This window comes from Euprymna scolopes, chromosome 14 (assembly GCF_053919585.1).
Source record: "Euprymna scolopes isolate OS-2025 chromosome 14, ASM5391958v1, whole genome shotgun sequence".
NCBI lineage: Eukaryota > Metazoa > Mollusca > Cephalopoda > Sepiida > Sepiolidae > Euprymna > Euprymna scolopes.
The window spans coordinates 53,586,246-53,603,010 of NC_136495.1; the positions used below are offsets into that span (position 1 = coordinate 53,586,246).

The window sequence follows — 16,765 nt, forward strand, 5'->3', positions numbered from 1 at the left end:
AAATAGCAGGAAAAAATACAAAGAACCCTATTAAACACCTTATATGCGACAACACAAAGATTACCGACAAACAAAATATCGCAAATAAATTAGCAGAACAATTCTCAATGAACTCATCATCAAAAAACCAAAATAAAAAATTCCAAGCTATAAAGAAAAATGAAGAAAAAATAAAAATAAACTTCAAATCAAAAAATGAAGAAAACTACAATCAATTATTCAACAGTGCAGAACTAGAGGAGGCAATAAACAAATCTCCCGATACAGCAGTCGGCCCCGACGAGATCCATTATCAATTCCTCAAAAAACTACCAAAACCATCACTGGACTACTTATTACAAATTTACAATGAGATATGGATAACTAACAACATTCCAAAAAACTGGAAGCAGGCAACAGTAATCCCAATACCCAAACCAAAAAAAGACCATACAAACCCAACAAACTACCGACCCATTGCACTAACTAGTTGTTTGTGCAAAACTTTTGAAAGAATGATTAACGAAAGATTAAATTGGTACTTGGAAAGCAAAAATCTAATTACAGAAAGCCAGTCGGGTTTCAGGAAAAATAGAAGCCCCACCGATCACTTAATAAAACTGGAAACACGCATAAGAGAAGCATTTGCAAAAAAAGAACATCTAATAGCAATTTTTTTTGACATGCAAAAGGCGTATGACACCGCTTGGAAATACGGAATCCAAAAAGACCTGTATGAACTAGGACTTAGGGGTAGAATGCCAGAAATTATCAGAAATTTCTTAACAAATAGAAACTTCCAAGTACGGATGGACAACACTTATTCAGTCCAAAAAGATCAAGAAATGGGGGTCCCCCAAGGCAGTATCCTGTCTGTCACCCTCTTCAACATTAAAATAAACAATATCATAAAAAACATAGACCCAGGAATTGAAAATGCCCTATACGTGGACGACCTACTTATATACTACCAATCTAAATATATACAAACAGCCGAACGCAAACTACAACTCTGTCTGAATAAAATAAACAAATGGGCCATAGAAAATGGATTTACATTCTCAGAGGAAAAAACTAAATGCATCCACTTTTGCAAATTACGAAAATTCCACCACGACCCCAACCTGAAACTGGATAACAAGAACATCCCACTTACCGACCAACATAAATATTTAGGTATTATATTTGATAAAAAATTGAACTTTATACCGCATATAAAATATTTAAAAGCAAAATGCCAAAAGACAATGCAATTGATCAAAGTCCTAGCACACACCGATTGGGGTGCAGACAAAGTCACATTATTAAAATTATACCAAACTCTAATCAGATCTAAAATGGACTATGGATGCTTCATCTATGGAGCAGCAAGGAAGTCCTACATAAAAGAACTAAATACAATCCACCATCAAGGATTAAGATTAGCCTTGGGAGCATTTAGAACCTCTCCAGTAGAAAGCCTCTATATAGAGGCCCACGAGCCTCCACTGATTCTAAGACGACAGAAGTTAGCGCTACAATATTACCTAAAGCTGGTATCAAGTCCAACAAATCCTGCATATCAATGTACCCTTCACCCACAATACACACATCTCTTCAACAAGAAAGAAGATATCAAGCCCTACAGCCTCCGGATAAAAAACCTTCTCACAGAAGCCCAAATGGACATTACAAAAATACATAAATATAACAAATCAAAAACTCCACCCTGGATGATCAAACAACCACACATAATATTAAAATTAAATAAATATCCCAAAACGAAAACCCACCCATCAACCTTCCATGAAGAACTACTTATCATCCAGAATACATACAAAGAATATACACAAATTTACACTGACGGATCAAAAGATGGAGATAAAGTAGGATGCGCAGCCATCCACAAAAAAATAAAACTAAAGAAAAGGCTCCCAAACGAATCTTCTATTTTCAGCGCAGAAGCAACAGCCATAGATTTGGCACTGAATATAATAACCAATGATGACCATCAAAAATATATCATATTTACTGACTCACTTTCAATACTCATATCTCTAAAAGAAAAAAAAATGACAAACCCACTTATTACAAAATTGCTAAACAAAATAGATGCCATAACCATGAAAAAAAACATTATCTTTTGCTGGATACCAAGCCATATCGGCATATACATGAATGAACAAGCAGATAAGGCAGCAAAGGAAACTCTGCAACAAAACCACATAAGTGGAAAAATCCCCTATACAGACCTAAAGACTAAAATAAACACATTTTTGAAGAGAAAATGGCAAGAAAACTGGAGCTCATGCACCAAAAACAAACTATTCCAAATAACACCAAATATTGGAACGAGAGACACCAAAAAGTTAACAAGAAAGGAAGAGGTAGTAATGACCAGACTGCGAATAGGTCACACTCACATCACCCACTCACATCTACTAAAAGGGGAGGAGACACCAAACTGTATAACGTGTCAAGAACCCTACACAATACACCATATACTGACAAACTGCATTGACCTTGAACAAATCCGAACAAAGTATTACCAAGAAAAAAATCTGAAAACAATATTAAACAAGATTGATCCCCAAAAAATTATCAATTTTCTGAAAGAAACTAAAATATACTCAAAAATATAAGGAAAGACCCCCCCCCCACAAAAAAAAAAAAAAAAAAAAAAAAACCTTAAGAAGAACAAACCAATATTTAACACAACATAACGAACCTTTCGGCATTAAATGACCCCAAAGTGGTTGATATGCCGTAAAACAAAACAAACAAACAAACAAAAATAAATCATTATTATCAGATGAATGGTTAATTATGATTTTTATTTGATATTAAACATCATTATAATTAATTTACTCAAATTTATTGATTTCAAATGTATCCCAATTTTTTATTATTACTAATTGTATTCTATTATTTTGAAGTTAGGTCAGAAACTTAATTTATTTTAAATTTTTTCTGTAAGTTCGTTCTACATTAATAATAAAATTATTTGATATCTTAAATTTTACTTTTGATTAAATATATCCAACTGAAATTATTAACAACAAATAGTTTAATTCAATCTATTATATATTCATTAATTAATTTGTATATTTTTTTATCAATTTTTAATTATTATTTTATCTTTTCTTTTCCTTCCTCCTTCCTACATTATACTTACATTTTTTTTCCCTTAATACCTTCTCTCTCATTTTATTTTTTTCACCTTTCTTTATCTTTTTCTCTCCTCTTCTTCCCTCTCCTTTCTTTTTCCTTTCCTCTTTCATTTTAAAATTTTATTTTATTTTAATATTAATATATATCCATGAATAAAAGAGTTTTAATTTTTAATTTAAACTATTGAATATTTATAGCCAAATAAGCTTAGTATTGAATTTTAATTATTTAATTACTACTCTTTTGTTTTCATTTATTTATTTTATCTATATAATTATTATTATTATTATTTTTAAAGTAATATTTTAAAATTTACTTTTCACGTAAATTTAACTACTCTAATATTCTTCACTCAAGTATTAATAATCATTTCCTAAACTAGTTAAGTTGTTGAGTATAATTTTTGTTTAGCATTGAATAAATCTTAATTCCCTTTATAATTAGGTTTAAAAGTACACTAATACTATAATAGTATGTTATTTTAATTGATTAAATGAATATTTAAATGAAATTAAATAATTTAATTCTTATGTTGCTTTTAATTATTTAAGGATTGCTAATGTTATTTTGACATAATATATATTCACTTACCCCCCCCCCCCATGTACCTATTCTACATACGAAAATTTAATTTAAATTCATATTTAATGTGTTTAAATACTTAGAACATTTCAATCTTCCCACCAACATTATCATATTTTCATTTGATATATGAAAAAAAATTTTTAGTTTGAAAAATTTTGGTCTACACTAATTTATGTTCAAATTTATTTCATAGATATACCTTATTATAGCTAGTGTTTTTACATCTATTCTAACAATTAATGCCTTTAGCTTACTTGAGTCAGCACATCTACCATACTACATTCACTTATTACAACATATTCAACGGATTTTTAGATCAAAGTTTGTGATTTTAATTTTATTTATTAAAAAGTTGTCATTACAGCCCATTATCTAATGAGCTTCTTAAATAAGGATTGGTATATATAAAAAGGAAATATAAGTGAATAAAAAATATTTCCATAGGGGAGGGAAAAATATATATATATATATATATATATATATATACACTCAGGGGCAAAATAAATGGACCAAACAAATTTTATACATTTTATTGCACTAAAAGCTATATTGAACAAAGAACAAGGAAACTTAAACGAGACTAATAACACAGAACAAGACATTTACTTTAATAAATGCTTAGGATGGAATCGCATTCCCTTTTGATTTTTTTAAAAGATCAATCCTTTTAGACGTGCTCTCAACCAAAGTGGAACACTGTGAAGAGATGCTATTCCATTCGCTTTGCACAGTTTGTCATTGTTCGAAAAGGTTCTTCCATCCAATGCACAAGATATTATGGACCAGATATTCTTGATTGGGTTTAAATCAGGGCTTTGAACTGGCCAAAATATCACATTAATTGAATTATCAGAAAACCATTTTTTTTTTTTTTTTTTTGTGACTTTAGCAGTGTGTGCAGGGGCATTATCATGTGAAAAATAATGTTCTGAGATATTCCCAGCTTCTGGATACTTAGTAACAGTCCTGTTTCTAATATTAAAATGTATTCCTTTGCATTGATTGACTTCTCACATCTAATAAGTTCCCCAACTCCTGCTGCAGTAAAAGGTCTCCATACCATTATCTCTGGATTTCCGTGTTTAACTGTCGTTTTTATGCAACTCGGTGAAAATCTTTCTCCAGTTCTTCGATGGCACCATTCGGGAGCATCAATAACATCTGACCAGAAAACATTCCTGAACCAGTGTGTATCTTTCTTGCCATAATACGAGAAAAATCTCTTTCTATCATTGATGTTCTTCTTAGATAAAAATGGCTTCTTTGCACACCTTTTAGAAGAAAATCCCATTTCTTTCATTCGTCTAGATATTGTATATCTAGAAAAAGAATTTCCAGCCCCTGTTTTGAATTCTTTGCTATGGTCAACATAAGTTTTCTTTCAATCCTTCAAAACAGTTAATTTAAGCCTGTGGTCATCCTTCAAAGTGAATGCTCTAGGGCGACCAGATCCAGATTTCCCTTTTACCAAGCATTCGACTTCGAACCTTTGATCAATTTGCTTCACTACAGAAAGAGATGTTTTCACATTTTCTTTTCTTAAAATATCAAAAATCTGCTTGTAAGTCATTTTGGACTGCCTTAATCCTGCCATTCGGTTTATTTATATCCTCCCCAAGATGCGTCCTACCCTATTTAGGATTAATTTTTCCACTTATTATTATATGCTATAATAATAATTATCTGTGAAATAGAAATTTTCAGTTAAAATTAACAAAAATTCATGGAAAAATATTGAAAAATCGATTTCTTCCTTCTTTCACTCTTGGCCCATTTTTGTTTTTGTTTTTGCTCATGAGTGTATATGAAAATTCTTCCATTCACACACACACACACATGCGCGCATGTATAAAGCAAATGGTAAAATGATTTATGAAAAACCATTCACTTAGGCCCCAAACAATCAATCAGTGTACGATCGTTTCTGAGACGACTCAAACTTTTTTTTTTATTTAAATAAAGTTTCATCATCACCACCCGGATAAAACATCAAATAGAAATCTTTGAATATATTATCAACACGGTTTTTATATCCTCGCCAAGATGCGGCCCTACCATATTTAGGATTATTTTTCCACTTATTATTATATGCTATAATAACAATGATCTGTGAAATAGAAATTTAAGTTAAAATTAACAAAAATTCATGGAAAAATATTGAAAAATCAATTTCTTTCTTCTTTCACTCTTGGCCCATTTTTGTTTTTTTTTTTCCTCAAGAATGTGTCTCTCTATATATATATATATACTCTCAAGTTTGTGTAAGAGAGACAGTTCATTCCTTATTAACTCCAAAATGGTTGAACAAATTTTCTTTAAAGTTTACAGAACTTCAGTGTATGTCTGGTAGTGATCTTAGTTAAGTTTTGTCTTAGAATACCCCTGATAATTAGCGATAATTGATAATCGAAACCGTTATTTTAATTTAACTATCATCAGTAAAGCCATTTTTTCCATGTCGTCACTTAGCAACAATGATAGAACAACAGGCCGTGAAAATTCTACTGTGGATAAGTTGATAGTATATATATATATATATTTTTTTTTTTGCTTGACGTGGTCTGTAGGTTTAAACTCTGCTTATAAATTTCTTAATTTTTTTTCATTAACTGCAAAGAATTTTATAAGTCTTGAAAATTTACATGTTTTTTTTTGTTTTGTTTTTTTGCATGATGTGGTCTGCCTGTAAATTTCTTCATGTTTTTCTTTTTTTAACTGGAAATAAGTTTATATAAAATAATTTTATGAAAGAAACAGTAAGTTCTCTCGAGTGCAATGTAGAATAACATATTTTGGATTAAGTTACTGCATGGAGTCATGTGAAGCTTCCTCCCAGGTGATATCATGAATTTCGATGACAATAAAAATATAGGAGTGTGAAATATTTGTTGATCATAATTCAATCCCAGACAATGTCGGATCTACCTGCTAGTATATATATATATAAATCAATAAAGGAAAAAAATGATATAAAACCATTATATATATATATATATATATATATATATATGTACTGACCAAAGATTTAGGCCACAAAAGCAAAATTAATACTACCATTCCCTTTTGCATTATATTAAACCTTCCTTTCCCTACAGTGAAAAAGAGACAATTCTGATTCTTTGGCCTTCCTCTCGCCGGGTGGCCCTGCTTGCTGACTCGTCCCCCACTGCCTGCTATCGTCCAGAGAGACGAGGGTAGGTGTGGGTGTCCTTTTTAACTACAACAGTCAGAGAGTTCATGCGACTAAGTCTAGTACGCACGCGTTTATAAAAACTGCTACATAATGTATCTTACCAATGTTTCGCAGTGTTAACTTAAAAATAAAATAATCATTCAAGTTAGTATTTGTGTTGTGTCTTATTCATATGAGATAACAGCAACTATTTACAATGGTGACCCCGCCTAAAGAACACTGCATCTCATCAAAAGAACTTTACACTAAGAAATGAACAACGTAAACTGGACTCGTACCGAAAAGAAATGAAACACACTTTGGAATCTTCAGGAAAATACAAGTGATTACTCATTTTCGTCGCAAACGTTTCAAAGAAAACCTTCAACGTAAGTACAACAATACTATATTCCCCCCTCCTTCCTAGTCAACACACACATACACACACAAAAAAAAAAAGAAAAGATACACACATATATATATATAAAAAAAAAAAAAAGGAAGAAAATGGAAGAATCCAGTGTACAACAAATAAACATAAAAACTCCTGAATTTATGGAAACGGCAGTAAATGACTGGTTTTCCATTCTGGAAGCCCAATTCCACCTACGCAACATAACAGCTTCAACAACCAAATTTTAGGCTGTCATATCATCACTGCCTGCAGAAGCGGTAGCTAAAATACCGATAAATATTTTAGAAGGCAGGAAATATGAGGAACTAAAATGCTCCTTAATTGAGTCCCACGAAAGGACCAAGCCGGAATTGCTCGACAAACTAATGTCAACTAACACTATAACTGGCCGCCCTTCCGCTTATCTTCAAGAGATGCTGTCTATTGCAAAAAGAATAGGTATTGGCGAAGAGATTGTTTTTCATAAATTTTTACAAGCCTTACCCGCAACAATTTCCCCGGTCATTGCCTCACAGAAAGAATCAAACCCATCTCAACTAGGAAAACTAGCGGATGAACTAATGCCCTTGTTAAATAATATAAATGCAACAGCGTTTACCGCTCAGCAATCTCAACATATTGACAAAAACAAGAGCAACGTTCGGATACCGATACGTGTTAAACCATTTTTCCCCGAACAAAGGACAAGGATATGTAGAGCACATATTTACTTCGCGGAACAAGCCAGAACCTGCAAACCCTGGTGCAAATGGCCAGGGAAGCGAAACATAAAAATGTTACCAAGCTCACGCCCACCCACACCCACACCAAGTGACTCATAAAACTAGTTGCGCGAGCCATGTCTGTCCCCTTGAGTTCGCAACTACTACAAGTCAAAGCAAGACTAGGGACAAAAACATTAAACTTTATTGTAGATACAGGCGCAAGTATCTCGATAATACCAGCAGCCATGATAAACGGTGTCACATTACACCCAACACCAGTATCGCTAACCACTGTCAACGGTGAGAAAATAGAATGCCACGGCCAAGCTAACCTCGAAATTGGGATACCAAGTTTGAGAAGATCATTTTCCTTGACATTTGTTATCGCAAACGTCACCAATCCCCTCCTCGGACTTGATTTTTTAAATAAATTTGGCCTTACAGTGGACTGCAAAAATAGAACAATTTATGACCCAGTTACTACCACCAAAAAAAGTTACTGTTAAATTCTGCAGCACCAGTAAATGTGGTCATAAATGAAATAGAACTGCCGGTATTCATAAGAAAAAGCCTGGATAAACACCCAGAAATTATTTCTCCGCACACCAACAAAAACAGTGAGTACTGTGGTGTTTATCACAGAATCGACACAGGCAGCCACTCCCCAGTCTTTGCTAAATCCAGATAACTGTCCGCTGAAAAGCTGACGGCGACGAAAGAGGAATTCAAACGTTTGACAAACGAAGGTGTAATAACCCCTTCAGACAGCGAGTGGTCAAGCCCACTACATCTGGTACTCAAACAAAGTGGAGGCTATCGTTGTTGTGGAGACTACCGCGCCTTAAACAGCATCACTAAAAGAGATAGATACCCCATCCCTAATATAAACTCCTTTATGGCTAAACTCGCTGATAAACAGCGATTTTCGAAAATTGATTTGATTTCGGCATATCATCAAATTAAGATGCACCCCGATGATATTCCAAAAACTGCCGTAATCTCGCCGATGGGACTCTATCAATATGAATACATGCCGTTTGGACTAAAAAACGCAGCGGCTACATTTCAAAGATTTATGGACAAAATTTTCCGAGATATCGACTGTTTTCATTTATATAGACGACATATTGATCTTCAGTGAAAACGAACAATCCCACAAACAAGATATCGACACAGTTTTTCAAATCTTAGAAAACAACAGCCTAAAAATATCTCTTTCCAAATCCATCTTCAATGTGACATCTCTTGACTTCCTAGGATTTAGAATCAATTCAAAAGGAATTACACCAACTGCAAATAAAATTAAAGAAATAGAATCTTTTCCGTGCCCTAAAGATGCAAAAAGACTACGCAGATTTCTGGGTATGGTAGGATTTTATAGGAAATTAATACCAGGATTTGCGAAATTAGTCTTACCCCTATCTGAAAGAATGAGACTAACACCGAAAGGTTTAATCACCTTAAATACATCGGAAAAAGAAGCCTTCTCTACTATGACAAAAATACTTGGTAACCTAACAGAATTACCCCACCCTCAACCAACTTGTACCCAATATCAACTAGTAACGGACAGTAGCAAAGATGCAGTAGGTGCTGCCTTACATCAAGTCATCGATGGAACCCCAGTACCAATAGGTTTTTTCTCAAAAAAACTCACAGCAACACAGACGAGATATTCCACTTTCGACCGTGAACTTTTAGCAGCATATTTGGCCGTATTACACTTTCGCCACATAATAGAAAGTCGCGAAGTATTGCTTCTGACAGACCATAAACCAATATGCGGTGCATTTCACAGTCTAAAACCTGCAAAATCAGATAGGCAACAAAGACAACTAGCCATCATCACAGAATTAATTTCAGATATTGCCCATGTGAAGGGTGACCAAAATATAGTTGCAGATTGTTTATCTCGCCCAACATTTGCTGTACAAATAGATATGTATGACCTCCTTGCACTCGCAGATGCACAGAAAAGAGACACCGAAATACAGTCCTATCCAGACTTAAAGAAATTCACATTATATGGAAAAGATCAATTTGTGTTATGTGATACATCAACGTCATACCCTAGACCTTTTGTACCATATACACTACGGAAATCTATCTTCGACAGCTTACATTCAGTATCACATCCTGGAATAAAATCATCTATCAAAATGATTAAGGCTAGATTTTACTGGCCACATATGGATAAAACAATTAAAGAATTATGTGCATCAGGCACATCTTGTCAACAAGCAAAAATATACAGACATACTAAATCACCAATTCAAACGTTGGAAATACCATCATCAAGATTCCAGACCGTACACATTGATATAGTTGGACCATTACCCCCAGCAAAACGTGCCAACAATCCTTATACAAGCCCATGTCGGTATGTTTTAACATGTATAGATCGAACCAGTTGATGGATAGAAGCACAACCTATAGCAGATATTACAGCACAAACTGTAGCAGAAGCTTTTGTTGACACATGGATTATTCGCTTTGGTGTTCCACTGCATGTCATAACTGACAGAGGCACACAATTTGAAAGTGAACTATTCCTTGAATTGTCAAAAATTATTGGATTCTATAGATTACGAACGATTTCTTATCATCCGCAATGCAACGGACTTATAGAAAGAGCACATAGAACTATTAAAGCAGCTATAATGGCCCGAAAAGAATCTTGGATTTCAGCTCTACCAATAGTCCTCTTAGGAATTCGAAGTATGCCCAACGACTCTAATTTTTCCCCATTTTATGCGGTCACAAGTGCACAAATGTTATTACCACAACTAATGATTGATACAGAAAATACAGAAATAATTACACTAAATTTTACAAGAGAACTACACAAAACTATGGAAAAATTTGATCTGACAGACTTTTCAAACAGAGATAAATCAACAAAGAAAACATACGTACCAAATCAACTTCAAACCTGTGATAAAGTTTGGATTAGGATAGACCGCGTTTAAAAACCATTAGAAGCACCCTATTAAGGTCCTTACATTGTACTCTAACGAACACCGAAATATTTCCTAATAGAAACGAACCCAAACACGCATACACAAGTTTCAATAGACCGTTTGAAACCTTACATTGAAAATAAGCAAAAATTTACGCAAAATACAACTATCAACAAAAATAAAAACGACATTTTACTCCCCGAAAAAGTGCAGGAACATGAGATAAAAACAAGAACTTCAAGTAGGAGAGTTACATGGAAAAAAGATACTGAATACATTTATTATTAAAAATTTCTGTTTAAAATAAATAAATAAAAAAAATAAAAATATACATATATACATGTGTGTATATATATATATATATATATATATATACATATATATATGAGCACTCCATCTACTGGCAGGGTACCTCTCTGTACTGACCAAAGATTTAGGCCACAAAAGCAAAATTAATACTACCATTCCCTTTTGCATTATATTAAACCTTCCTTTCCCTACAGTGAAAAAGAGACAATTCTGATTCTTTGGCCTTCCTCTCGCCGGGTGGCCCTGCTTGCTGACTCGTCCCCCACCGCCTGCTATCGTCCAGAAAGACGAGGGTAGGTGTGGGTGTCCTTTTTAACTACAACAGTCAGAGAGTTCATGCGACTAAGTCCAGTACGCACGCGTTTATAAAAACTGCTACATAATGTATCTTACCAATGTTTCGCAGTGTTAACTTAAAAATAAAATAATCATTCAAGTTAGTATTTGTGTTGTGTCTTATTCATATGAGATAACAGCAACTATTTACATATATATATATATATATATATATATATTCATTTACTCAAAAAGGGGTGTTGGATGAGTGAGAACTCTTTATACCATGATATTTCGAAGCTCAATGAAGATTAGTGAAGATGCTAAATAACATAATAGGGGTGCAATGTCAAGCAATAATTACATTAGAAGCAAAATAAAATATTGAGGCTGTTTGAGGGAACTATATTAATCTAAATATTCTATACATATGATGGACTCTCCAGTCGATTTCGATGTATGAGCTTCTGCCACAATAACTAAATTACTCAGAAATCCACACAGATGATTTGTTTATAGTGGTGAAGGCTTTGTTTAGAACCATCCTCACTTTTTGGTATTACTGCTAACCTTTGTCAGTACAGACGACTGCCGCAGGAAAGTGTATACAGTAAACCGCAGGTTTTTACATCAGAATTTCCTTCTCTTAGATACATGTCTTAATGAAGACTGGGGGGTGCGTTTCTCCCAGTGAATTAATGCGCCCCCAGATACCAACCTGGAAATTTCTACGACTCTGCACAGTATATACAGTGCCTAGATTTCTCAAATGGACAACCTATCTGGTACTGGCCAGGCTCATCATTACTTAACTTCGGTGATCTGGCAAGAACTGGTGTGTCAACTTCATTGTGCTATATATATATATATATATATATATATGTATGTATATATATAATTCTATGTACTTACACCAATGCATGTCTGTTCTATCTCATACTAATCAGTTCAGTGTTACTTGAGTTATGCTGCAATAATCTATACAGATCTTCTGTTTATAATATAAGATATAGACATTTTTTTTATTATTTCAACTTCAGATAGTATCTACATAATTTTGATTTACAAATAAAAATTCAAGATCTTTCTTGATAATAAATTGAGTATTTTTAATGTTTTAAATGATTGTTTCCTACAAACTCATCAGAAAAGAAATCACTTACAAAAATAAACATTTTAACTTATTTTTAGGTTGTGAAAAGGTGTAGTTTACCATATTTACTTTGAATTGGTTTGTCATTGGGATAACGAGCAAAAAATTATGCTACCCAAAATGATCTCCCATTTAATTAAGAGCTATGGAAGTATGGAAGCAGCTATCCCTTCTCTCCACTATTATTGGGTAAAATCTTTCTTGTTGAAATCTTTGAGGATCAATGTATATGAAATTTAAATAGTGAAATGCATCACCATATAAAAATTTAACTAAAATGCTTAATATTTTAAAGCAATTTCCAAGTTGTTTTTTTTTTTCTTTTCTTATTTGGTCTCTATTCATCATAATTTAACTAATTATATGCCAGCATTATTTACAAAATTTTGTAAAAGGCCTTGAAAAACATGTCTGTATTTCTCTATTGCAGGTGAATAGACATTACTTAATTTATAAAGCTATGGTTTCTACAATACAAATATGAAATGAGCTGTACATTTTGGATAAGATCAGCATAATATTATGAGAATTATGCCTTCCAAAGTAATGAAATCTCTTCACTATCATTTTAAATATAATGAATTGACACACAAACATGTATTTCATTTAATCATGTAATATAACAATATTAAAATTCATTAGAAACTAACTGTTTCCCAAGATGCAGGGGAATCATTTGAGTTTTTCATTTTTATTTGTTTATACATTTTTAAATTAGACAAATCATATTTTATACTTTAATTTAAAATTACTTTTTCTCCATGTTGATATTTATTTTTAGGTGATATAGAAAAATATTTCATATTAGTAGACTAATTAAATTTTAAACACATTGTGAATCATTATATAAAAAAAAATAAATTGTGCGTAACAATATTGCCAATAACTTAATACAATAAATACAAATGAAAATTGGTTAGTCAGAAGCAAAGTATGATTTGTCAGCTGAATTTTATATGTTAAATGTGTATGGGAGAATTTTCATATACACTCATGAGCAAAAAAAAATGGGCCAAGAGTGAAAGAAGGAAGAAATCGATTTTTCAATATTTTTCCATGAATTTTTGTTAATTTTAACTGAGATTTCTATTTTGCATATTATTATTATAGCATATAATAATAAGTGGAAAAATTAATCCTAAATATGGTAGGACCACATCTTGGCAAGGATATAAAAAAACGAATTGCAGGATTAAGGCAGTCCAAAATGACTTACAAGCAGATTTTTGATATTTTAAGAAAAGAAAATGTGAAAACATCTCTTTCTGTAGTGAAGCAAATTGATCAAAGGTTCGAAGTCGAATGCTTGGTAAAAGGGAAATCTGGATCTGGTCGCCCTAGAGCATTCACTTTGAAGAACGACCACAGGCTTAAATTAACTGTTTTGAAGGATTGAAAGAAAACTTATGTTGACCATAGCAAAGAATTCAAAACAGGGGCTGGAAATTCTTTTTCTAGATATACAATATCTAGACGAATGAAAGAAATGGGATTTTCTTCTAAAAGGTGTGCAAAGAAGCCATTTTTATCTAAGAAGAACATCAATGATAGAAAGAGATTTTTCTCGTATTATGGCAAGAAAGATACACACTGGTTCAGGAATGTTTTCTGGTCAGATATTATTGATGCTCCCGAATGGTGCCATCAAAGAACTGGAGAAAGATTTTCACTAAGTTGCATAAAAACGACAGTTAAACACGGGAATGGAGGCATGATAGTATGGAGAACTTTTACTGCAGCAGGATTTGGGTAACTTATTAGATGTAAGAAGTCAATCAATGCAAAGGAATACATTTTAATATTAGAAACAGGACTGTTACTAAGTATCCAGAAGCTGGGAATATCTCAGAACATTATTTTTCACACGATAATGCCCCTGCACACACTGCTAAAGTCACAGAAAAATGGTTTTCTGATAATTCAATTAATGTGATATTTTGGCCAGTTCAAAGCCCTGATTTAAATCCAATCAAGAATATTTGGTTCATAATATCTTGTGCATTGGATGGAAGAACCTTTTTGAACAATGACAAACTGTGGGAAGCTGTGCAAAGCGAATGGAATAGCATCTCCTCTTCAGTGTTTCACTTTGGTTGAGAGCACGTCTAAAAGGATTGATCTTTTAAAGAAATCAAAAGGGAATGCGATTCCATCCTAAGCATTTATTAAAGTAAATGTCTTGTTCTGTGTTATTAGTCTCGTTTAAGTTTCCTTGTTCAATTGTTCTTTATTCAATATAGCTTTTAGTGCAATAAAATTTATAAAATTTGTTTGGCCCATTTTTTTTTTTTTTTTTTTTTTTTTTTTTTTGCTCACGAGTGTAGATTTATGCCCCTTCTTTACAATAATCCACATTATTTTAAAAAATGATCCAAGTGTTCACAAGGCTTCTCCAATTGTCATAAATCTTAGAATCCTTGCACTTTTAGATAACAGACAAGTCATTTATATTTAACTTTCTATACGATAACGTAACGGGTCTCCATCATGTGTTTGTATAAACTACAAGTGCATAAATTCATGGCCAATATTTGGGTGGTTATAAGCGTTGTGAACCCATTTTCTTACTGCTTTATCACTGTTTCTCTAACTTTGGAAATTAAAAACGAATGAGAGCGTTTAGAATAATTTATTTTAAAATAAATAATTGTAAACTATGCCATACGGAGCACATAAACTTTGAAATAATGGCCAAGATTTTGTTGTGGGGTTATTGTAAGGAAGCATGAAATTTATTTTTCCTAAATTCACACACATCTTAAATTTAATCATTTCTTTTGCAAACTGTAAGTTTCCCAAAGCCATAAAGGCTTTTAACATGAGAAACGGTGTCACATTTTATAATCTATTAATTGATACATCAGCATTTTAAAAGCTCTTTTTTTGAAAAGTCATCAAACACAATAAAACAATATATGCAATTATAAAACAAAAGTTTGAATAGCACTCACAATAAATTTCATATAAATTGATTTTTGTTTCAGAATTTTTTAGATGAGGATAGATGATTGAGATTATTTGGAGTACTATTCTCATTTTGGCTGTTATTCTCACACCGTTTTGGTTGATGCAACCTCCTTCTTCAAATGCATCTTGTCAAACTCAGGACCATGTGACAATAAATAAAGATGCTAAGTAATAATCAGTTCTAAGTGAAAGTTTTCTAGGGTTGAAGGTTCGATACTTACTTAAAGTGATACTAAGAATTGATAAAAATTAATTAAGACTCTATCAGATCATCATCGCTGATAGAACCAGAATAATCTATCTCTATAGATTAAATTAAGATTCTTGAGTTCAACAAGATGCATCTGAAGAAAACTGGAGGTTATACCAACTGAAACTCTGAGTGAATAACATCCAAGATAAGAATTGTAGTTCAAATAAAATTAATTAATTTTTCTTTTAAATTTATAACTTTACTTAAAAAGTTGACTTTTTTAAAGGTTTAATTACAAGTCCTTATTCATATCAATACTTAATTCATCTTTGTACTATGTATTGTATGATGGTTAAGCATGAACATTTTGTTTGAAAGTTAATTCATATCTTCTTTATTTATAAATCTTTTTAGTGGCCATTTATGTTCCATAATGAACAGATTACCCAACAACAATCATCTTTATTTGTTAAAAGACTCTTAGCAATTGCTGTATCGAACATTACATATCTACGAGCAATGTTTCCGGAACAAGCATTTGGTGACAGAAGCATTGAAGGTGATTTTTTTTATTTTTTTTTAGCATTTATGCATTCAATAAAATTCCACTATTTCCTTTTTGCTTAATTTGTTTTATCCATAATTTTCCAAATCATTTCTGGTAAGAATTATGAGTGATTCTGTCTTCTTATATAATGTTTTAACTTAAGTTTGTTTTTTTTTTTAATAAAATAATGACTGATTTTAAAAATGAACATTTCTTTTTCATTCAGCATTTGTGAAACCCATTTAGCAAGCTTTTTCATTTTACCAATTTGCATCAGATGGTCAGAAATTTGGAGAATATTTATTAATTGTTGCTTGTTAATATATCACAAAAATTGGAGGCATCTAAATTTTGG

General features: G+C 32.3%; 2 protein-coding genes across 2 annotated transcripts in view; one reads left to right on the forward strand and one right to left on the reverse strand.

Moving 5' to 3' along the window:
* The window catches only part of LOC145293014 (ropporin-1-like protein), a 223,299-nt gene that overhangs the window by 74,658 nt on the left and 131,876 nt on the right, over positions 1-16,765 (reverse strand). The window lies entirely within an intron of this gene.
* LOC145292734 (uncharacterized) overlaps positions 1-16,765 on the forward strand; it is a 99,304-nt gene that overhangs the window by 10,055 nt on the left and 72,484 nt on the right. The window contains exon 3 of the mRNA XM_080138772.1: positions 16,278-16,422. Within this exon, the coding sequence (XP_079994898.1) occupies positions 16,278-16,422 (145 nt within the window). The remainder of the gene's footprint in view (positions 1-16,277; positions 16,423-16,765) is intronic.